This window comes from Podarcis liolepis (assembly GCF_965112155.1).
Source record: "Podarcis liolepis genome assembly, chromosome: 2".
Classification (NCBI taxonomy): Eukaryota; Metazoa; Chordata; class Lepidosauria; order Squamata; family Lacertidae; genus Podarcis; species Podarcis liolepis.
In genome coordinates, this window is record NC_139555.1 from 86,789,211 (window position 1) to 86,812,147 (window position 22,937).

The 22,937-nt window shown below is 45.9% G+C and overlaps 1 protein-coding gene across 1 annotated transcript in view; it reads left to right on the forward strand.

The window, feature by feature from the left end:
* Window positions 1-927: 927 nt before the first annotated feature.
* CHST13 (carbohydrate sulfotransferase 13) overlaps window positions 928-22,937 on the forward strand; it is a 55,225-nt gene continuing 33,215 nt past the window's right edge. The window contains exon 1 of the mRNA XM_083490990.1: window positions 928-1,641. Coding sequence (XP_083347116.1) covers window positions 1,548-1,641 — 94 coding nt within the window. The 5' untranslated portion in view covers window positions 928-1,547. The remainder of the gene's footprint in view (window positions 1,642-22,937) is intronic.

Here is a 22,937-nt window from a genome sequence, read left to right on the forward strand (position 1 = left end):
TTCACTTCTGGGTTTTCGGCATTTGGCTTCCAAAACATTTGGCAGCCGAGACACTTGAAAACTGAGGTTTGACTGCACAATCAAAAGCCATAGATTTGGAGGTAGAATCACAGAATTGCAGAGTTGGAGGGGAGCCTGAGGTTCATCTAGTCCAGTGGTGTCCAAACTTTTTTCAAAGAGGGCCAGATTTAATGAAGTGAAGGGCCATGAGGGTTGACCAAAGGACTTACCAAAGTTGTTGAACTTTTTTAGGGTTTAAATTGTTGAGGGTTTTTTGGGATTTTACCCTAGGAAATAAACTGCCACAGGGGCCGGATTAAACTGACCAGCCCCCGAAACAGACTTTGGACATGCCTGATCTTGTCCAACTCCCTGCAATGCAGGAATCTCAGCTAAAGCATCCATGACAGGTGGTCATCCAAGCTCTGCTTAAAACCTCCAAGAAAGTCCACCACCTCCTGAGGAACTGTTCTAGATCAATTCCCTGTGGGAAGTCCAGATAGAGCATCTCCACCAGACGTCCTCAAGCAGAATCTGAAGAGCCATCCACCAAGGAGCTACTTTATACCACGCTGGACCAAAGACCCATCTACCTCATCATTGTCTGTGGGTCTCCAGGGTTTCAGGCACCAATGTTTCCCAGCGAGACCAGGAGACACCAGGGGTCCAACCTGGAATCTTTCACATGGCGCGCAGCTCTACCGAGCAAGCCAAATCCAAGTGCTGGGAACCTTTGGCTCACCAGGTGCTGCTTAACTACAACTCCCATCCTCCATGGCCACGGTCTGCGCTGCCTGGGGCTGATGGGAGTCGTAGTTCAGCAGCATCCGGAGGACCGTAAGTTCCCCACACCCTCCCCTAATCCACCCCCACGTCCTACTCTTCTGACCCTTGCCCTGAAGGCGTAGGGACGAACGGCTGTGCCTGCTAAATCGCGCCAAGAAGAGCTCTTCACATGCTCAGAGGCGGCCCCGCTTTTCTTGACGAGCATATAAGAACCAACCCCAACTCAGGCGGGACCTGACACAGGTACGCGGCTTGGGAAAGGAAAGCCGCAACTCGGAGCGCGCCTGGCGACTCCCCTTTCAGCCGGACGCATCCACGGGGCAGGAAAGGGGGGAGCCGCCTTCCGCACGTCCCGAACGAGCCGCGCAACGAGCTTCCGCTCGTTTTACTCCGCCTGATCCCCTCGGCGAGAAGCGTCAGTAGCCGGGCGGGGAGGGAAAGGAAAGGTGTGGGAGGGCGGCGCGCCTCCCTTCGACGCCCTCGCCCGCTGTCCCCCCCCCCCGCGCCACCGCGCCGCCTTAGTCCGGCCCTGCCCCGCGCCGAGGTTTCCCTTTGCCCTGAGGGACTGCGCTGTGCTGCTCTCGCTTCGCGCCGGAGAGGCAGAGCCGGCGGCCGGAGGGGCTGGGCGTCGGGAGGCGCCCGCAGCGACGCCGCCAGCGGCAGCGCGAAGCCCGGGCCATGAGGAGCCGCCGTGACTCTCTGGCGACTCCGCGCGACTCCCTCGCCGCCGCGGCCCCGGGGGATGCCCTCTAGGCGCGAGGATGAGGCAGAGCAGGGGGCAGCGGATGGTCCTGGCCACTTGCCTGGGCTCTCTGCTCCTCGTCGTCTTCTACTTCCAGAGCAGCTCCAACCCAGGTGAGTTAAACATTCACCCCGCAGGCAAAGGTCCTCGACCCGGCCCCGCTCCACCGACGCGCCTCGTCGCTTCCCTTCTCAAGGCGTCTTTTCTTCTCCCCTCTCTTTCTCTCAAGTTTGGGCTTTGCTGGGTGTTTGGTCTTCCCAGCAAACTTCGGTAGCTGCTCCTCTTTTAAGGTGACTCTTTCTAAAAGTCATCTTCAAAATAAAAAAATTCCTTCCAGTAGCACCTTAAAGACCAACTAAGTTAGTTCTTGGTATGAGCTTTTGTGTGCATGCACACTTCTTCAGATACGTATCTTAGTTGGTCTTTAAGGTGCTACTGAAAGGAATTTTTTATTTTGACTATGGCAGACCAACACGGGTACCTATCTGTAACTAAAAGTCATCTTGGCAGCAGCAAACCCAAGAGTGCAAACCTGGCAGCGCCGCTGTAACGGGGTCTACTCGGAAGTAAATCTCAGTGAAGGCAATGGGGCTTACTCCCGAGTATATGTGGAAGTAGGATAGTAGCCGTGTTTATTTTAACTTTTGAGACCACTTTCTCGACCGCTTCTCCAAGCGGTTGGCAGAAGGAAACCCAACTCCGGAATGAAATCATTAACATTTAAAATCCATTTCCATTCAAGGTGCTCACACCAGCATGCCATGAAATAAAAGAAAAATAACCCAGCTAGCTTGAAAACAAGATCCAAGTTGTAATTTAATATTAATTAGCTTCCAAAGGCCATGATAAACAATTAACATTTTAAGGGCTTTATTTAGGTTAAATGTGTAGGGTTGCCTCCGAACACAGCTTCCTTTCTGGAAATTGCTGTCCTATAGTTGTCTGAGAGAAGCAAGCTGCCCATTAAAAAGAGAGGAGATCCTGAAGGTAATGTCAGGGTTTATTATTATTATTATTGAGTCTGTCAGTCAGCTGCTGGTTTGTTTTTAAAATGATACTCTTAAAGGTGGGTTTAAAACAGCAACAGGTCAATAAAAAATGGTGCAATTCAGTCTTTATTCCTATGCATGCCTAGTTGGGTGTCAAGTCCCATTGAACTCAATGAGAAAACATAGGATTGGATTTACACAGCAGCTTTGAAAAATAAAGTAGCTGAACAATGCCCCAAACATTTTCAGTAACTTCAATACATTTAAGCCCATTGATTTCAGTGGAAAATACTTAAGTGTGGGACTTACTTTCATCCTGAGTCAATGAAGAACAGAAGGTCAATACCCTGAGAAGGCCTTTTTATGGTGTGAAGATAGAAAAGCAGCTTCCTTGTACTGAGTCAGCCAATTGGTCTATCTAGTTCAGTATTGTCTACACTGACTGGCAGAAGCTCTCAAGGGTTTCAGACAGGAATTTCTTTGAGCCCTACCTGGAGATGCTGAGGATTGAACCTGTGACCTTCTGCTTACAAGGCAAATGCTCTACCACTTAGCCACAGCCTTTCCTCAAGTGGTTTCTAGGTAGGCCTTCCTGGGCAGTGACTTTGAGAGAGTAGCGGTTGCGGTGGGGAAAGTCTTCATTCCAGGTCCAACTTAACTTCCCTGGATAAACAGAGGGTCACAGAGGAATGCAAATGTGCTGACTCCTCTTAACTTAAGTAGGCCTTCAACTTATTTCTTTAAGCAAGTCACAATGTTTTTTGTTGGACCATACTTCCAAGTACCGTAAATTTATGAGGATCACAGCCTTGGAGGATTAGAGTCCTAAGTCCAGATTTCATTGAAAAAAGAAAATACGAAGCAACTCTAGATCTGTGAGATTAGCCGTGCCTTCTGTTTGTGGAAACATTCAGTCAGATATGTGCTGAATTTTCTGAACCGCAGCATGGGTGCATCTTAATGCCAGGTACGTAAAAAAAACTTTAGTAAGCAAATACTAACTTGCTGGAAAATCCTTCTTAAGTGGAATCAAAGAAACAGCCCAGGGCAACTCACTCTGAGATATTACATATTTTCTAGCTAAGATCATGTTCTTCATCGATGCACATTTTTGCAGTGGGTTGTGACACACAGACTATGCTTACTGCAAACAAAACTGTGTTTTAAAGCTGGTCTTGGCATGGGTACCAGTGTGATGCAGTGCATCTGTAGCAGAGATGGAACTGACCATGTGTTTCCTCAGGTATCCCGCAGAATTCAATGGTGCTTACTCACAGGTAGCAGGTAAAGGATATCAGAGAGGCTTTGTGCCTGCTGCTTTTGAGCTTCTATCCTAGCAGTGTGTTGCTCCTCCTCACAAAGAGTGGTATCTACTGCATAGCTATTTTCACCAACTTGCTTCCCTTTTGTGCTGAACTACTTCTGGTGGTGGAGAGCAGCACACAGTAACAAAATGATGCAAGTGAGAAAGCACACATATGCATTCAAGTTGAATGGTTCTAAAATAGAGGTAGTTTCTGAACTCTCTGTGCAGTGGGCTAAAACATGTTTTTATAGAAAGGTTACCAGACGTCCCCATTTCCTGGGGACAGTCCCCTGATTTACAAATCAGTCCCCTGACAAAATCCATCCATTTAGTAGGGAGTTGAAAAGTGTCGCTGGATTCATTGAAAAAAGTCTGGTAACCTTATTTTATAGTAACTTGATAATGCTCTATCTAGCAGATTATTAGCCATAGCATCAGCCACCTCTGGGCAGTGTGGATGGATTGAATCCTGAAGCTTCCAGCAGGACTATAGGGAGAGAAAATGCATGGGAAGTCCTTTCAATGTGGAGAGCAGTCCCCATTCCATTCCCCACTGAGAATGAATCTTCTCCATCCCACAATAGCTCATTGGCCGTACTGCAGTTCATCCTATTGGATGAGGTTTTACCCCTTCAGGAACATGCACACAGCACACTTCTGGAGCTGGGAGTCTGTGCACAGAAATGTATTTCACACATGTTTGACCTTAGCTGCATCTGACTTCAGCAGAACAATTTGGAACCAGTGTAAATTCACACCCTGTATTTATGTTCTGAGGCCTGGGACAGAAGTCGTCCTTGAGATGGGTGCAGTCCAGGTACAGGTAACTTTAAGCCAGTGTTTCCCAACCACTGTTCCGCGGCACACTAGTGTGCCGCGAGATGTTGCCTGGTGTGCCGCGGGAAAAATTAAAAAAACCGAAAGATTTTTTTTTAAAGTCAAATTTTCGATTGGGGCGCCATCACTAGATGACCCCTGGGGTTCCCTCCCTCCCTCCCGCTCTGCGCCTCCCTCCTCCTCCTCCTCCGGGGAGGCCCTTCCTGGCTCTCGGCCAAGGCTTGGCGGCTGCCACTCACTCACTCACTCGCTCGCCCACCCGTCCCTCCATCCCTGCACCCGGCCTCTCCCCCTCCGTCCCCGGCGCGGGGGCTGCCGGGATCCATAGTCCCCTCGCCCTTGGGCTCCGCGCCCGCGCGGGGTGCGCAAACTACGTTTCCCAGCGTGGCCTGGTGGGCCGGGCGTTTTGTTTGAAGCGCTCTTCTCCCGGCCATGGAATGAGCGCAGCGGCGGCGGCCGGGCGGGCAGGGGCTGTTCCGCGCAGACCCCGCGCAACCTGCCTGCGCCCCCGCGGAGATCGGGCGGCAGGATGGAGCCCGGGGATCCCCGCGGAGGCGGAGCGGCGGAAGCGGAGGCTGCCCCCCAGGTAGGGCTGCGTCGGGTGGGGGGTTATTTTTGCAATGCTGCATCCGCGCCGGAGGGGACGCATCGGACCACGGGGAGACCCCTTGGCGGGCGTGCAAGGCAATGCATGCATGCAGGCGTTGCATTGGGTGCAGTGCAATGCAATGGCAACGCGGCGCCCTGCATGCATGCATGCAACTTCCACCGGCGCTCCGGACTTGGCAGGTGAGGGGGGTCCCCAGTGGGCGGCAGAGAGAGCCGGAAGGGCGAAGGGGAGCCGGGGGGGAGCAGCGCTGCTCCCCGAGCCGAGCCCGGGGGGAAACTTCGGCGTCGTTGCGCCGGGTGTTGGAAGCGGAGGCTGGCGGGGGCCCCTCACCTGCAAAACCTGGTCGCCTCTCATATATTTCGTGCATTGCATTCATCGCCCGCTTTCTCCTCCAAGGAGCTCCCGGGGGCGTGCGTGGTTCTCCCCGTGTTATCCTCGCAACAACAGCCCTGCGAGGTGGGTCAGGCGAGTGGCCCAAGGGAGCACCCAGGGATTGTCCTGGCCAGGTGGGGTGATTTGAACCCTGCTCTCTGCCCGGTCTTCGTCCTCATTTAGCCCCCACATGTGCATGACTGTGCATGGCTGAGGTTTTCCCCCCTCGTCTTGGCTATGGTGTGAGTCTGTCCTGTTAATTAATGGGGTTCTGCCTTCGGAGAAGATGAGCCAGCCCTCAAGGAGGTGATTATGTAATTTGCTAGCAATTCATGTCCCTCCCGGCGTGACGCTGCGCGCTGACGTCACGGGGCTGTAATGGTGGTGTGCCTCGAGATTTTTTTCATGAAACAAGTGTGCCTTTGCCCAAAAAAGGTTGGGAAACACTGCTTTAAGCACACGTTCAGAAGCACTAACCTACCCTACTCTGTCTGTTGCATTGCTTTCAATGAGGCTTAAGCACAGTGCATCTTCTGTGTGTGCACTCAGGGGTAAGTCCCATTGAGTTTAATGGAGCTTGTTCCCAGATAAGTGTGTATAAGATTGCAGCCCTATTTTTTATTTTTTTAAGGAGGGCTAAAGGCTATATGACTAGAAGCAGGCGTTTCAGTGAATTAGGGTTTAACTTCTTTGACTCCTGCTATATTTAATGAGCTATTTCAAGATGTTCTCTGGCTGTTTTATGAAGGCAGCAATTTCTCTTGTGTAATGAAAGCATAGATCTTTTCTTTTCTGGAAAGTCACGGCCCAAGAATTCAGATGATGGATGATGAGGCTGTCAGCAGCGAATAAACTCTCACAGAGGGCCCACTTGAATTAAAAACTAAGTCAAATTCTGTGGCCAGTGAATTGATAGATTAATCTCTAAATTAATGTTTTCTGTTGAACAGCCAAACAATGCGAAGCCAAGAAGAGTTATAATTTTCTTGCATGTTTCCTGCACCTTTACTAGAAAGTATGTTGCTTATTATTTTCAGAGAAACATGCGTGCATAATGCTTATGATTCAACAATGTGTCAGGGTCCTACATGGCACTCTCAGCCAATGCTAAGTTGACCTAAATGTTCACAGATTTGTTTTTTACCATGATGCATTGAAAGGTGGTATTTCCATTTTATTGTGTTAGTTGAAAGTATAGAAATTAGCTGGATGAGTATCCTAGAATTCGAATAGGTCACTCTGTGCTTTAAACTTACTATGGAAGCATCATATAAGGCCTACTGGATAAGGGCTACAGTTTTGAGAAAACTGTACTGGGATATCTGTTGAGATAGGACAGCTGCGCACTCTCTGTACTTTACAAAAACAAAAGTCATGTGTATTTCAACAAACTTTGTCAGCTGGCTGAATGCATGTCTGCCAAGGGCGTAGCTACCTGGTGTTGTTTTTTAAATTTATTTGTTTGCATTTATCTTTAACAGTTACTTAAGAAGTTTGTGGGAGGTGATAAATAATGTTGTTGAAGGAAAGCGAGCTCCAATTCATGACATGACTTTCCCACTAAGTTTAAAGATAAACAGAAGTACCCGTTTGAGGGAAGGGAAAGCTACTGCGATGAAATAAAATGGTGCAGTTGATGTGCAGATTGTGTGGAGGAAGGTGAATGAATAGTAGGGGTGAGCGATATATCAATATATCATCCAAAACTGGTTTGAAGTCCATATTGTGATATCGGTTTTATAACTTTTGACCCAGCAATATATCGTGAATCATTATGTGTGTGTGTGCATGTATGCTATGCAAAAATCACAATGTGGGGGAAAACCATGAAGCCAGTCAATGCTTCTCTTGTTTGCTGCAGCCTCTATTAACTCTTGCCAGCTCAGCTGTCCCCCGCCTCACGCAGGGGGCAGCGAATCGCAAGAGCAGGTGCTGGCAAAATTCACGATGCAGGGAAAACCGTGAAGCCTCTACATAGCTCCATCCTTATTTGAGACATCATGATATATTGGTATATCGCAATGTTTCACTGATGATATATCACAATGTTGAAAACCAGATATCACCCAGCCGTAATCGATAGTGGTGAATGACTAAGTTGGTTCATTTTTGCTTCTGAGTCTTTTGGAGGACAGAAGACGTGTCCCGATCCCAGACACAGGTGTAGATCAGCTGTGTTATATTAGTGCCTTTAAGGCCCTTGCTTGCTCCAAAACCAGGCTGCAGGGATGTGACAACACTGGGGGAACTACACTTTGGATCCTGACAGTCTGGGTGAGGCAGCGTAGGCCAACTGATCTGTATAAGAGCTTTTTGGGAGAGGCATCTTGCCATCTAGGCTAACCTTCACCCGCTCCTGATTGTCATGTTCATGTCTTGAGAACCTTCATGTGCATTTCTAACCTGAAACTGAGCCTTGCAGCATTTCTGGAGAGGCAGACTCTGGAGTCCCTCTAAGTTTTCCTCCTATGTATGTTCTCTTGCCTCTGACCTTGCTTTCTCTGATCCATGCTGTTGTACCTAACTAGTTATCTGAAATGTCCACACATTTTGAAAGTCGGTGGTTTGCCACTTGACATATTTTCAGTTAAAATATCAGGAAGTCTTCACCTGGGGGGGGGGGAGTTTGGTGCTTTTATTTCAGCTAGTTTTTAAAACGACACACTCTTTGTCATTTCAGATAGCAGAAGTGGCTTACTTTCGAGCTGAGGAAATTCTTGTCTGCTTTTGGTTTCTTTAATACCACAAGGGGGGGGGGGATAACTAAAGAACAAAGTGAACCTGTCACACATTTCCCGTCAAGCTTCTTGCATTCACTTCCTTTTAAAGTTGTCTCATTTGTTTTAAAAAATATTGTTAAGTTTATTTGGGTAAACCTGATTTGGATAGAAAGGCTGAATGCAGAATTTCCCATTGAGTGTGAGCATAATTCATGGGGCATTGCTATTTGGGGCGGGGGGGCAGGCCAGCAAGGTTTTTAGTAGGCCAGTAACTATTATTTACAAGCTTTAAAAAAAAATCACTCAGCCATGTGCAGCATAGAATTGTCCACTGAGTAAGCCAAGTGTGCGTGTGTGACATTTACTATATATTACTGTATACAGTGGTGCCTCGCAAGACGAAATTAATCCGTTCCGCGAGTCTCTTCATCTAGCGTTTTTTTCGTCTTGCGAAGCAACCCTATTAGCGGCTTAGCGGATTAGCGCTATTATCGGTTTAGCGGCTATTAAAGGCTTAGCGGTTTAGCGGCTTAGCAGCTAAAAGGCTATTAGCGGCTTAGCGGCTTAGAAAAAGGGGGGAAGCGGAAAAAAATCTCAAGACTCACAAGACATTTTCGTCTTGCGAATCAAGCCCATAGGGAAATTCATCCTGCGAAGCACATCGAAAAACGGAAAACCCTTTCGTCTAGCGGGTTTTCCGTCTTGCGAGACATTCGTCTTGCGGGGCACCACTGTATTAAGAACCTAAGAAGAGCTTGCTGGATCAGACCAGTAGCCCATCCAGGCCAGCATCCTGTTATTATAGTGGCACACCAGATGCACTCTCCCTTCCTGCTGTTTCTAGCATCTGGTATTCAAAAGCGCACTGCTTGTGGCAGTGAAGGTAGAACATAGCCATCATGGCTAGCAGCCATTGGTAGCCTCGACCTTCACGGATTTGTCTAAGCCCCTTTTAAGGCCATGCATGTTGGTGGCTGCCGCCATTTCCTATGGAAGCAAATTACATAATTTAACAGTGTGAAGTATTTTATTTTGTCTGTCCTGAATCTACCGATGCTCAGCTTCATTAGATGTTCTCCACCAGTCCTAGTGTCATGAAAGAGCGAGAAAAACTATTCTGTATCCATTTTCCCAACGCCACGCATACACTTTCTGTGCTTCTGTCATGTCACATCTTACTCACCTCTCCTCTAAATTAAAATGCCCCAAATGTTGTAACTTTTCCTCATGGGGGAGTTGCCCCATTCCCTTGATCAGTTAATAAAAGGTAAAAAAAGGTAAAGGACCCCTGACAGTTAAGTCCAGTTGCAGACAACTCTGGGATTGTGGTGCTCATCTCGCTTTACAGGCCAAGGGTGTTTGTCCACAGGCAGTTTTTCTGGGTCGTGTGGCCAGCATGACTAAGCCGCTTCTGGTGCAACGGAACACTGAAACCAGAGCAGTGCACAGAAACACCTTCCCGCTGGAGCTGTACCTATTTATCTACTTGTACTTTTTTGGCGTGCAAGACCTGGGACCGAGCAGTGGGAGCTCACCCTGTCACAGGGATTTTAACTGCAGACCTTCTGATCGGCAAGCCCAAGAGGCTCAGTGGTTTAGACCACAGGGCCACCCGCATCCCTTTGATCAGTTAACAAACAATACACCAATTCCAAGTTGTAGACAAACCATTAGCCACCAGCCAGGGCTATTAATGTGTAGAGAAGAAGCTAAGTAGCAATTTCTGTGCACTGGACAAACCCAGCTTTTCTGGGAATGTTGCAGGAAACTGCTCCACCCACTGATCTGTTTAGGGCTCTGCCCTGCCTTGATGCAGATGGCTTTAAGCCCAGAATCTCCTGACTAGCAACCTGACTCTGTGATCTGAAGAGTGTGCAATCCTATGGAGTGAGTCTGCTAATGAAATTCTGCAGTCCTGGCTTTTGTTATTTTGCAGTGGGGCAACAACTGAGGCGTGTGTGGGTCACAACCAAGAGGTAGGGAAGCCCTTCTAGTGTGAGATGCTCTGAGGAAACAGTGCACTTGAGTCTCCTCTCTCTCTGAGCTCAATCCCAGCTGTGCCTGTTTTAAAATGCAAAACATGAAAACTGAACTGAGAGGCAGGGCTCTCTCCCTCTCTTTATCGGTTAATTATGTCTACAGCAGTTTTTCCACAGAGTTTCACCCTTCTGATAATTTGTAGGAAGGATATGGCTCTCTCCTGCAGTATCACGACAGAGGCTGAAAGCATCAGTGAGGTGCCATTGAGTGATTGGGGGCAGTTTACACTGTTGCCTTTCAATTCTGATACAAAATGGATAAGATTAAAAAGTGGTTAAAATGTTTGCAAAGCTAGATAAATTCAATAGGCTGCAGAACGATATCCCACCAGCCCCAGAGGTTGGGCGCCATTTCTAAATGTGTCATTTGTGCATCTGTCTCATGGTGTGCATGGCTGACAATGCTAGCAGATGTTGAGAGTGCAGATTCCTGTCAGCCGCAGCAAGTGTGACCACTGTAGTCCAGCAACCTCCAGAGGTCAGCCCCTGAACTTCTTCAAAATCAGGATATTTGTATATAGGATTCTGTTGCGCATGGGCTATTTAGATCGTGAGTGCATGGATTTCAAGCTTGCAAGATCTACTTTGTTTTTGTTTTGTTAGAGAGGCCTACCCGCTGGAGCAAGTTCACAGTGGGAGACTAGTAGTTTGGGAAAGAAACCAGATACAAAATGGTGGCTCATGGGGTGGAGCCAGTTACCTATAACAGCACATGAACCAGACATGGGAATAAACTGAATGAGAATTCTAATCTCACAATTTGAGCCTTTTTTCTGTTGCTGTTCATAAACTATTGGACGTCAGCAACATTTTCTGATCTACTGCAATTCATCCAGCATTCTGCCTGCAGCTGCCAATGTACCTTGTGCCCAAACCTGGCTTAAGGGTTTTGCCAGTCAAACCCATTCACCCTAGTCACTTGTTCTGTGCACCTAGAACAACTGTGTGGAGAAGGAGGGAGCAAGATCATGCCACATTGGCTCTGGCCCTGATTCTGCAGGTGTTTCTGTACCTCTGGACAACTGTATATCTGCTTAGCTGACCTCTGTTTTCCTCAAGAATATGATTGGAAGTACAGCCCCATGGTGAAAGAATGACCTCTGTCAAAATTCATTGTTGATTGCACTCAGCTGTGCATTTTTATTATCGTGCCCATCTTTTAAATATGTAATTTCCTATTAAGATAAGGAGTAAGAGGCTAAACAAAGAGAGGTTATTGTGGGATAATTACTTATCCACCAGTAGCAACTAACCCTTTGTTATAGTGTGAGGTTTTTTACACACACACACACACACACACACAAAATATGTTTTGCCAAGAGTGTTTTGCAAGAGTGTAGAAAATATTCTATGTAAATTAGCCATATTAGTTCTCTGCTTATGATATCCTCAACTTCTGATTGTTGAGAGTCTAATGAGCAGTCTAACTTCTTATGACATGTGCATGTGCAAACACACACACACACACACACACAGAGAGAGAGAGAGAGAGAGAGAGAGAGAGACAGAGAGACAGAGAGATGGGGGGGGGGGGCTTCCCAGGAAGCCATTGCACTGACAGTCGCATAGCTGATTCTGAGATGCAATGGTGGGCAAAGGATTTCTTAACCCTTCTCCAGTGGCTGCATACATTCCAGTGTTTCTTGCTGGAAGGTAAGCCCACCACTAACCTTTCCTCCTGCAAATATTCTATACAAATACTCAAACTAACAAGATCTCCTTGCAGAAATGCAGCCCACATATTAATTTTGGTTATTATTCTGATCTTAGTTTCCACACAGCAGGGAATTCTCAGTGGGTCGTTCCCCACAAGTTATAAAACTGCCTCCCATATGAGTTTTGGTTGTTCTCATTTAGGTACCAGGTGAAAAGTTTTTTTTCTGTTTACTCAGGTCTTTGGAATGTAACCCACCTTTTTGCCAATGCTGCTGTTTTGTATACGGGCACTTCTGGATGACCGGTTTGTTGAGCATTTATCCTGACTCGTTTGCAGGGAGATTAGATGAAGTTGACTGTTTAATTAGCGTTAATTCCGATTTGCTTTGCATGGAGGTTAGATGACGGTGAGTCAAAGCAAGTGTCATCCCACATGTTCCTCTGTCTTTTCCTTTCACTTCCCCTATTGCAAGAAGTCTGATCTTTGGGGGAAGTGGGTTTCTTGGGCAAGACCTCTTAATCAACTAGAATTGGGTGAGCCAAGTTTGCCATTAAGAGATTAAAGATTGTGATAGTCTTTAATGTTGTTGTCAATGCTTTGTTTTTTAAAAATATTGCTGTGTTATATATAGTGGCAAAGCTGCATGCTCCGGCACCGGGGGCGGAGAGCAGGTGGGGGTGTGGCTGGTGTGCATCCTGGGGGTGTGACACGTCACCCACAGGGGCAGGGTGTGCATCCCGGGGGTGTGACATGCTTCCTACGGGGGTGTGGCATTTGTCCTGGGGGTGTGGCATGTGTCCTGGGGCGTGGCACGTCGCCCACAGGGGGGGTGCGCCCAGTGCGGTGGGGGTGTGTGCACAGTGCGTGTCTGGGGGGCAGCCACAGTAGTACCCCCCTCCCCAATGGTGTGCTTCCCCACCCTCCGTTCCTCCACCAGTGGTGATATAGCTTGCTGCTCTGTGCTCTCATTGGGAGGAAGGATGGGGTAGAAACACAAGGAGAGAATGAAGGAATGAATGATTGCAGGCAGCTGGGAGGACTTGGGTCTTTGGGCAACTGGCGGATATATAAGCATATCTGGTTCAACAACAGTGATGGAACAGATTTCACTTTGCCTGTGACTAGTAGGCAGAAGTGCAAAACTCTAAGAGGCCCTCTTTTTCTTTACTTATTCAAACTCAGTTGTTTCAGCTGCAGACCTTTTGTCAGCTTAGCTTCCCATATGCGTGTAATGTGAGAGGCTGTTGCTAGAGAGAGGGGGAAGAGAGAAGGGCTGTGCTGAATGAAGGTCCTCGTGTCAGCAGAAACTGCAACGCTGGATAACACATGTTGGAATTTCATTTCTGCAGAGACCACAGCTTCCTTCAGCATTGAACAATAGGGGTGCAGTAAAGGCTTAGCGATCGATCCCATTCCTGTATGCATGTGGCCTGGACCATGACTACTTTGCTTGCAGCATGAGGAAAGGGCCATAGCTTAGTGCATGGGTAGGCAAGCTAAGGCCCAGGGGCCGGATCTGGCCCAATCGCCTTCTAAATCTGGCCCACAGATGGTCAGGGAATCAGTGTGTTTTTACATGAGTAGAATGTGTCCTTTTATTTAAAATGCATCTCTGGGTTATTTGTGGGGCATAGGAATTTGTTTATTTTTTTTCCAAAATACAGTCCAGCCCCTCACAAGGTCTGATGGACAGTGGACTGGCCCCCTGCTGAAAAAGTTTGCTGACCCCCGGCTTAGTGGCAGAACACATCTGTTGCATGTGCAAGATCCCAGATTCAGTCATTCACAAGGGCATTCTCCTGCCCACCCCCCAAATTACCTTCCATGTCTGTAGAAGGGGTTATGAATAAGAAATGCAGGTAGGGATCCAAATTTTTTTAATAAAAAAAATTTAAATCCCATGCGTATCTTTCTTTTTTTAATCATTAGTTTTTGCTTGATTCAGAGTTTTCAGCTTTGGCAGATTAGAACTGCTTGATGCTGGTGCTTCCTGTCCAGTCTACAGCACCTCCCTTTCCCACCTCCAAGTTCCAAACGTGCCCATACATAGCCTGCAATCCAAAGAACTTCTCTCTTCCATTTTTTGCTTCCAGTGTTTCCTTAGGTACAACTTGAGCAACGGGTTTCTTTAGATCTCCTTCTCTCCCAGCAGTGACAGAACTTTTCTCCCTTTATTCATCTCAGCTGGTTGCTTCCCATTGGTTCTTGTCTTGGTTTCTGTAAGAGAGAGAGTAGCTGAGGGGAAAAGTTCTGCTAAAGCCTCTGCTCACGTTGGGGAGGAGAGGGTTACATCTTTCTTAGTGTCTTGGCTTAACTGGGGTGAAGCTGGTCAGTGGACAGAGCTAAAAGTGCTGGCCTTCCAACTTTTGCTCAGTCCCAAATATGGCCCCTTGTATTTTATTACATTTTTTTAAAAATCGTTGCTGATCAGCAGCCTTTATTGGAAATGACTTTGTATTTGGAGCTGTTATAGCTGGAGGATTGCTTGGCATGGACGTCCTAGCTGTCTGTCAGCCTTTCTATTTTAGCATTGCAAATGTTGAAGCAAGCAAGCGGGTTTGTTTTTCCGTGTTCATTTCTCTCTCCACATGTTCCGTTTGCAGTGGCAGCTAGAACTGTGCTGTCTTGTTGCAGTGTTTGGGGTGGGATTGAAGCTTCTCTAAACCTCACATCCGTCCCTCTTGCAAGACTTCTTTGCACCTCGCAAAGCCTGGAAAGCTGCTCAGCCAGCCGGACTTCGGAAAACACTTGGAGAGGTCCATGAATTTGCTTTGCACATTCACTAGACCCTTGTTTTGACTCTCTGGCCCATGCTATTTGACTCTGAAAAAAGGAGCAGTTGTAAGGAATCTACATTTCACCGTGATTGCACTTATACTCAGGGACTCCCTGACAGGAGCCAGTTTTAGGCACCTGCTAAAAACTCTCTCTCTCTCTCTCTCTGTGTGTGTGTGTGTTTAGGCAAGCCCTCAAAGAAATGTAAAGCTGTTATTTTCCCTTATTTAATTGGTATTATTGGTATTATTCACAGAAACCTACAAAGAGCATAAATAAAATTCCGTTCTAGAGACTAGCAAGCACAGCAGACAGCAATGCAGTTTGTTAGCAATCCCTCTCACACTCCTTCTCCAAACAATTCAAATTCCCGGGATTCCCTGTGCAGAAGAAGGAACCATGATACTACTTAGTCATTTTAACAAGCCATCTCATCTCCGCTTCAAATGCAGCGAAGTCTTTGTGATTCACTCAAGCCAAAGGGAATGAAGATACGCTGGGAAGATGTGGAAAAGATAGGGCTCTATCTTCATTCTCCCATAATCTGGTTGCTGTACCGTGGGCTGGAATTTATCAGTTCCAGATGTGGAACTGGCAGCCTCTCTAGAAACAAGCCAACCAGGCTTTCTCAGCCCTCTGAGGAACACCAGGCTGTGAGCAATACATCATCAGGGGAAATGTGTTTCTCCCACTTGTGCGTGTGACCTTGGGAGATCCTTGAATTAATTTGGTGATGTATGAAAGCAATAACATGAATGAATTGTGCAGTTGTTAGAGGAGAGACAGGTGGGTCACATTTTACTCTGGAGGAATCGAAGGATTGAATGCCTGAACACAACCTGCATTTGAGGCTGGGATAAGAGAGTGAACGAACATGGAACAGAATTTGAATTATTGTGGAAAGCTCTCAGATCCAAGATAGTCCAAGACTAGATCCTCTGGACAGAGGCCAGCTTTTTGTGCTGAGTCTGTGGAAAAGCAGCTTGCTGCACAATTGCATGTGGGTCTCTGGCATTGCCTTTGTGGAAAACCTTCTGCTCTGTTGTATCCAGACCAAAGTTTGTTGCTTTCTCTCCATACCTCCACCTTGCCTCCACTGGCAGCCTTGGTATTTTTGGCACCAACACATCCAAAAGCCATGTCACAAAGGAAGCATACTTAAGCATTTGTGGGTTGAACATGCTGTGCCGCACTCTTCCATATGCTGCTGATTCCATCCATGGTCAAGCAGCTATTCGGGGATATAATGCAGAAGGCCAGTTTTTGGAGATCACCCTGTAGCTTGGTAAGCAGAAGGGGCTCTTTCAATATCACAGTTGATACAACTGTTAAAAAAACACCAAGAGATGCAAAATAGCTTCTTATTGTGGGCTGGTTCAATGCACCAAGTTCTCTGTCAAGTGCTGGATGAGGAAAGCGAAACATACATAATAATGAAGTCCTTTTGCATCCACACCTGGTGACAGGGCACCTTGCTGCTCTGGGGACAAAGGTGGAGTGGGTTCCAGGTGGTCTGCTCTTGCATCTTCTGTTCTGGAATTCTGGCAGGCTTTTGTGACAGGTCTCTGGATTTTTCAGTTCAAGATTTATAGCAGGTTTAAACCTTCAACTCTGATATATCTCCCCTTATTTTCAGGCCATTTGGCTAGAACGATATGTTTGTATCCCATAATGAGAAACAGCGAAAGTGGTTTGCAGGCACACTGGCAAAAGTGCTGACTTGGCTCTGTACACGTCTTTGGGACTTCCTTTTGGAGGCCAGGTGTGCAGGTATCCAGGTAACTAGTACTGATGGCTTGGAAACGGGAGTCTCCTTTAACCAACAGCAACACGTGCTTCGTTCTCAGTGAGGTAGTAAACCTGTTTTCAGGCTGAATCACTTCATACTGCAGGTGGGGACTTGTACGCATTTGAGTGCTCTCCATAAAGTAATAATAATAATATTCTGCATGTACTATTATTCAGTGATCTATGATTAGACTTAAGGCTATCTCATGTTGGTTCAAGCTCTACAGAGCCAGGAAATGGGAAGCTAAGGCCGATGCCTTAAAAAACATGATCAGTGATGTTGTGCAGTGTCATAGGTTGTGCTTGCTTACAACCTGGCTCTCCATAAGCCAACACTTTCCCTTTGTCTTAGTCCAAATCCAGATGTGGAGGGGAAAAACACCTCACAATGTCTTGTATTGCCTTATGAAATGTTTTGAGTGTTGCTTGAGGGATCCTCCCGCGAGTTTGACCCATGTTGCTTCGTTGCTTATGTTAGTAGCCATCAGAATGGGTTAAAGAGTGGGAGATGGAGGACTTCTTGAATGCAGCAGGGGCAAGACTCTGGCTCAAACAGAAGTTGAATCAGCTAGTTAGACAAAATGGATGGGATAACACCATAATTTGAGGGGCAACCCTGCATATTCCCGATCTTGGCACTTTTGCCATCACTACTTCTGACTGATCTCAATGCCCATAAAGTCTAGAACCTTTTCTTTTGAATGTGGGGATGCATTCCATAGTTAACTATCTAACTGAGCCTTAGCTGCACTTAAGCTCATTAAGGGAGCCTGATTCTGTTGGGTCGTCACCAGTATATATGCAGCCAGCCACAGCAAGCCTTTATTCAAAGCAGGCAGAATTGGTGAAAAGGCATTGCACAGCTGCAGTTCTCCTTCTCCTCCCTTTCCCCCCTCTGTATTAAAATAGGGAAAGCTCCCCTACTGAGATGTCTACCTCCACTGAATTTCCAAGCCATTAGTAAATACATTCTGGCAGCTGGGTTTCCTCAGGTCACAGACACTTTTTGTAGTGAATAATACCAGCTGATTTTAATGTCATTGTTCCTTAACCCAATTGAATCGGATTAAGGTAAGGAAACTGTCTGGCTTAATTAGGATTTACCAGAGGTCAAGTTCAGAGCAAGTGATCAAAGCCCAACTAATCCTGATATATACACATTTTTTCCACTCTTCACAGTGACAATCATCACCAGTCATTTTATGCTGCCAACCCTTAATTCCATCTTTCAGGTATCCTTTTCCAGCAAAACCACACTAGAGGAGTGCAAATGGAAGCCAAGTTTTCCTTAGTATTGATAATAGGATGTTCCAGAATCCATATTTGGACAATGTCAGTATTAGGCCAACCAAGGGTCTTTGCCGACCTAGCATGTTGTTGGTGCCATTCAATGGTCAAATCATAGAGCTAGATGGAAGGGAGTCTTGTAGACTATCTAGTCCAACACCCAACTTCAAACAGAATATCCCCAGAGCTGGAGCACTCCCAGCAGGTGGCTGCCTAACCTCTACTGAACTACTACCCCAATCAGCACTGACCATTAGCCAAGGCTGTGTGGGGCTGATGGGAGTTGGAGTCCAATGGCATCTGGACAGCCACAGGTTCCCCAGGTGTGCTCTACTAGTAGGTCTCTGGTAAGAATTAGCCCATCAACCACTAGCCAGCAATAGCTCAATTAAGCTTTTGGTTTTGCATTCTGCCTAGAACTGCAAAATAGAATCGGTCCAGTCCAGAGCAGGTCACAATATATGGCATATGTTGGCCTGCCATGGTTAGAACAGGATGCAAAACAGTGGCAACAGTACTCAGCGGAAAAGCCAGGCGTCCCACCCCCAAACAAATTCTCTTAACTGAAAAGAGACTGTCTGATTTGAGGCATGCAAACCAATCACAGTGAACTCTTATTTTTGCCCTTTTCCTATGTGTTTGTTTTGCTGAACTCTGAAATAGTTCTGAAATTAGATATTGCAAATGTTCAAAACTTCAAAGAATCTCTCGGGTGTGCTGTGATCAAGTTGGTGTATAAATGAATAGCTGTGAACACTGCATAATTTCTGGCCAGAAAGCTCACCCATTTTGTGTGCTTGCACACCAAAACTTTTAAAATACAGGATGGATTTATCATTTATTTATTGCAAAGCTTTTTGTAATGTGGTTTACATTTTCAAGTCTGGGCTCAAATTTTCTGTTTTCCATGGTTGCTCCAGCTTCTTTCTATAAAGGATAAGATGATGTGTTCTGTCAAAGCAGCCTTCCTGAGACTAGCGATGGCAGTTCACCTGCTTAGGGTCCCACTCAGTCTCTGAGGGGTCTTTATTCTCCCAGCCGACATTAAGCACCCTATATTCATGATCAGTTTTGATACAGCTGGGAGAACATTTAAGTGACTCCCACTTAGGAGTCTGGCATAATTGTGTGGATCCCACGAACAGGGCTCCTAAAAGGGGCAAGGTGGCGATTTCATGGGAAAGAGATGCACACACCAGGTTTTGCTCACCTAGCTGGGCATTGAACTCTTTTCTCAGTTGCACAGAAACCACTCATGGATAATCAGCTGCCTGAAGTTGAGGGAATATCAGAAGATCATAGGAGAAGGGCTGGAGCAAATAGAAGTGACACCATCAGCATCAGCATCGTCAATAAATAAATACATGCTGTAACAAATCTAAATGCCATCGGTGAATACAGATGTACAACAGGTTACTTTTATTCATTGGGTTTTCTAAGGTAAGGAGAAATCCAAATGATTTTTTTTAACAAAAGTATGGGCTATTGGGTTGACAACAGCATTGTGTGGATGCTGCAAAAAAGGTGTGTGTATAAGCAGCTCAAATTCCACAATAAATGTCTGTCTGCGAACACCCTGAATTTCTAACACAAATCCCCAAACAAATGCATTTATGATTCTCAAAATGTGGAGGATTTCCTTACTGGCATCTGGACACTGAAAAAAGGAAAAAGCTGGATGTTTCCTTGCTGTTTCAGCTGCAGTCAAGCTCAGGTGCAAAGTTGCTAATAACCACAGGGTCTCACACTTTGCTCCCCCCCCCCCCAAAAAATCAATTTGAACCTTTGCACACGTGCAGATACCACAAAGAGCAAAAAGTAGGCAGTGCTGAGTCTTTTGCCAGGCACAAGCTAAACTGGCACTCCAGGTACTTTGAATTTTTTTCTGCAAATTTTTCATTTACCTTTTGCTTAGCAGGAAACGGACTCTCTATTTGAGGAAAAGTTGAAATGGCATATGCATTGATTACTGTCAAAAGTATAAAAGAAAAGCACTAAATTCATTGCTCATAATGGAAGTTTTATCTGATGACATGGGCTATTGCATCTTGCCCAAAGCAAACAAATTTGGAAAAGGCAGACTTGAAGTTTTTATTTCCTTCTAAATGTTACTTTTAACTCATCTGGAACTGGTTTAATCGCTTTTCTTCAGTCACAAATATTTGCATATAGCTGTATGTTATTTTAAAATAGAATAAAGTGTGAGTTTTAGAAAGTGGCCAAGACTGAAATTCAGAGGCAAGGAAATTAAAAGCTAAGGACAGTTATTTGATGCTCTAATGAGCTTCATCCAGTCTGTTTCCTGTCCCTGAGAGCAGTGGAAAAGAAGAGTTTTCAACTTAGCAGTCACATTTAAAAAAAAAAAAGATTGGAACCCAGCTCTTTGAGATGACTTAGCTGTGGTTGCTGGCATTAAATTTTCTTCTGTCTCTATGCCTGTTAAATTTGTTAACAGTGAATGCGTCTCCTGGTAGGAGCACATCATATAGCTGACTTACAGTCTCCAAAAATTATGCTGCCAGGAATAACTAACAGTACGTCAGAATTGGCCCTGGGTCAGAAAACATTTTTTGCTTTATGAAAGGAGTTCTCTGGAGGGATCCATATGAAAAAAAAGGAAAAAAAGAAACAGGAGTGCAGAATTCATTTTTAGGAACCCAGTCTCCTGCTTCTGGATCTTTCATACAAAAACCATATGGATTTTGAATTCTGACAGTGTTCTCCACCCCCGCTTTAAATGGCTTTTGCTTAAATACATATATTATTCTTTGGAGTAGGGAGGGTGCCTATATTGCCCATAGGCATTGCTCCACAGAGTAAAAGAAAAGAGAGAGCGATGTCTGATTATTGTGCCCTGCATCTCCAGAGTTCACAAGAAGTTAGTTTCACAAAACTATGGAATTTACTCCCGCCAGAGGTAGTAGTTATGGCCACCAATTTGGGTGGTTTAAAAGTGAATTTAGAGGGGGGGAGGAAGATAAGGCTATTTATCAATGGCTACTAGCCACAGTGGCTTTGTTCCACCTCCATCAGAGGCTGCACCACATTGCCAACCACTGTGGTTATAATAATTTCCTTTAGGTGCCACTTCCCCACCCCTCTTTCTGCTCGACTTGCTGCTTTCTCCCCCCCCCCCGAAGAAATAATTTTAAATGAATTGAGGGAAGAGAGTTCTAACTTTTTACTGCTGTTTGCTGGATGGCTGCATATGAACCAGTGACTCATCAAACCTTTCCAAGTATGTGTGTGTGTTGGCCAGAAACTTGCTTTCCTTATCGGCAGGGGATGAGGTGGGTGAGCAAGCAGCTCTCATTACTTTCTATCAGTCCACATGCTCTCCCATGGAGGAGCCACAGCCTGTTTTATTTTGGGGTATGGGGTGAAGAGAGGGAAAGGAAGGATCCATGCAAACTTGCCTTTAATGGAGTGTGTATAGAACTGTTTCCCTCTGACAACAGTAAGTTGGAAATGTCTGTACAGGGAAAGGGGAATTTGATATTCCATGCAAACTATATAGCCCATCGCCCCATGTGCCATGGTCGCCTCCAGGATTCAATGGCATACTGGCAGTCAGTTAGAGTATGTTAAAGTGCTCTGTCAATACAAATCTGCTTTGAGAAAAACAAAAACTTCTGAACTTCTTTTGTGGTAAGGAAAGTGACGAGGGGATGTGCTAAAAAATGTGGGACGGCAGTCAGTTGACGTGAAATCTTATCACCTCTGTGTAATCAAATTGGAACAAATGCTTGATAAAGAGCAAGCACAGTATAGCCTCCACGCAAGCTTTGGGCTAGCAAATCAGGATTGAATGCTCAGCGGACGGGATGTCTGGAGGAACTCCCAGTTGCGCCAAATGCAGTTTTGCTGTTTCCTCAGTTGAGGGGAGTTCATGTGTGAAACAGGGAGGAGAGAGAGAGAAAACTGTTTACATGGATTTTGAGAAAGACCTTTATATACACTAAATTTTACTGCAGCTCAAAATTCCATGTTTGTTTGTTCAGAAGAACTCCACAGCCCCTTTATCAGTCCGTCTATGCTTTCAGTAGTGAATCCTGAATTGGAAGTGAATTTTGTATTTACACAACAGAGGGTTATCACATGCCAACAAAAACAACGAAACAATCCTCTGTCTACAGGCACAAAGGAAGATTTCATTATCTTTTGTTATCTTTTGTCTTTGTACAGTTCATTTTTTTTGTGTGTGTGTGTAGAGGGAGGAATTGTGCTCTGTTTTGTCTTCCAAAAAATAGGCAGTTCTATCTTCCCGCTGTACTGAATCTGTAGAGTCGGCACAAACCAATATGGACGGCTTGTGCCATGGACAGCCAAACTGCAGAACTGTTTGGAAACTAGTATCCAGTGGGCTTGAGATTAATCTTTACAGTGGGCAAAGGCATGATTGGGGGAGGGGGAGAGACATGGATCCTTCTAGAGTGGCTGTTTGAATTAGGGGTAGGTGGCACTGTCTGGTCTGACATGGATGGTTATTCATGGAGGGACCGCCTTCATGTGCCTCCTCTATAAGAAGTCTGGAGGGTGTCCTTTTCTGACGTGGCTCCCTGCTTGTGGAATGCTCTCTCTAGGGAAGCTTGCCTGGCACCTTCATTGCATATTTTTAGGCGCCAGGTGAAAACATTCCTCTTTTCCTAGGCCTTTAGCTAATAAAACAATCAATGGCCTCTTAAACTGTAGGGGGTATTGTTTTTGTTTGTTACTGTGGCATGTGTTTTTATGTTGTAAATCACCCTGTGATCCTTTGATGAAGGGTGGTATAGAAATTAGATTTTTTTAAAAAAATAATGGTAGATAGGAAGTTATCTTAACACCAAGTTGGACCATTGGTCTGTTTAGCTCAACACAGTCTCTACACAGACTGGCAGCAGCTCTGCAGAATCTCTTTCCTGGAACTCTACTGCAAACCCTTTGCACCATTTCTTCCCTCATTTCACATCTGGCACTGCTGTCGCTGAGCGCTGGAACCACCTAGAGTGTGCTGAAAGCTGAAAAATGTAAATGCCAGGCTGAAAGG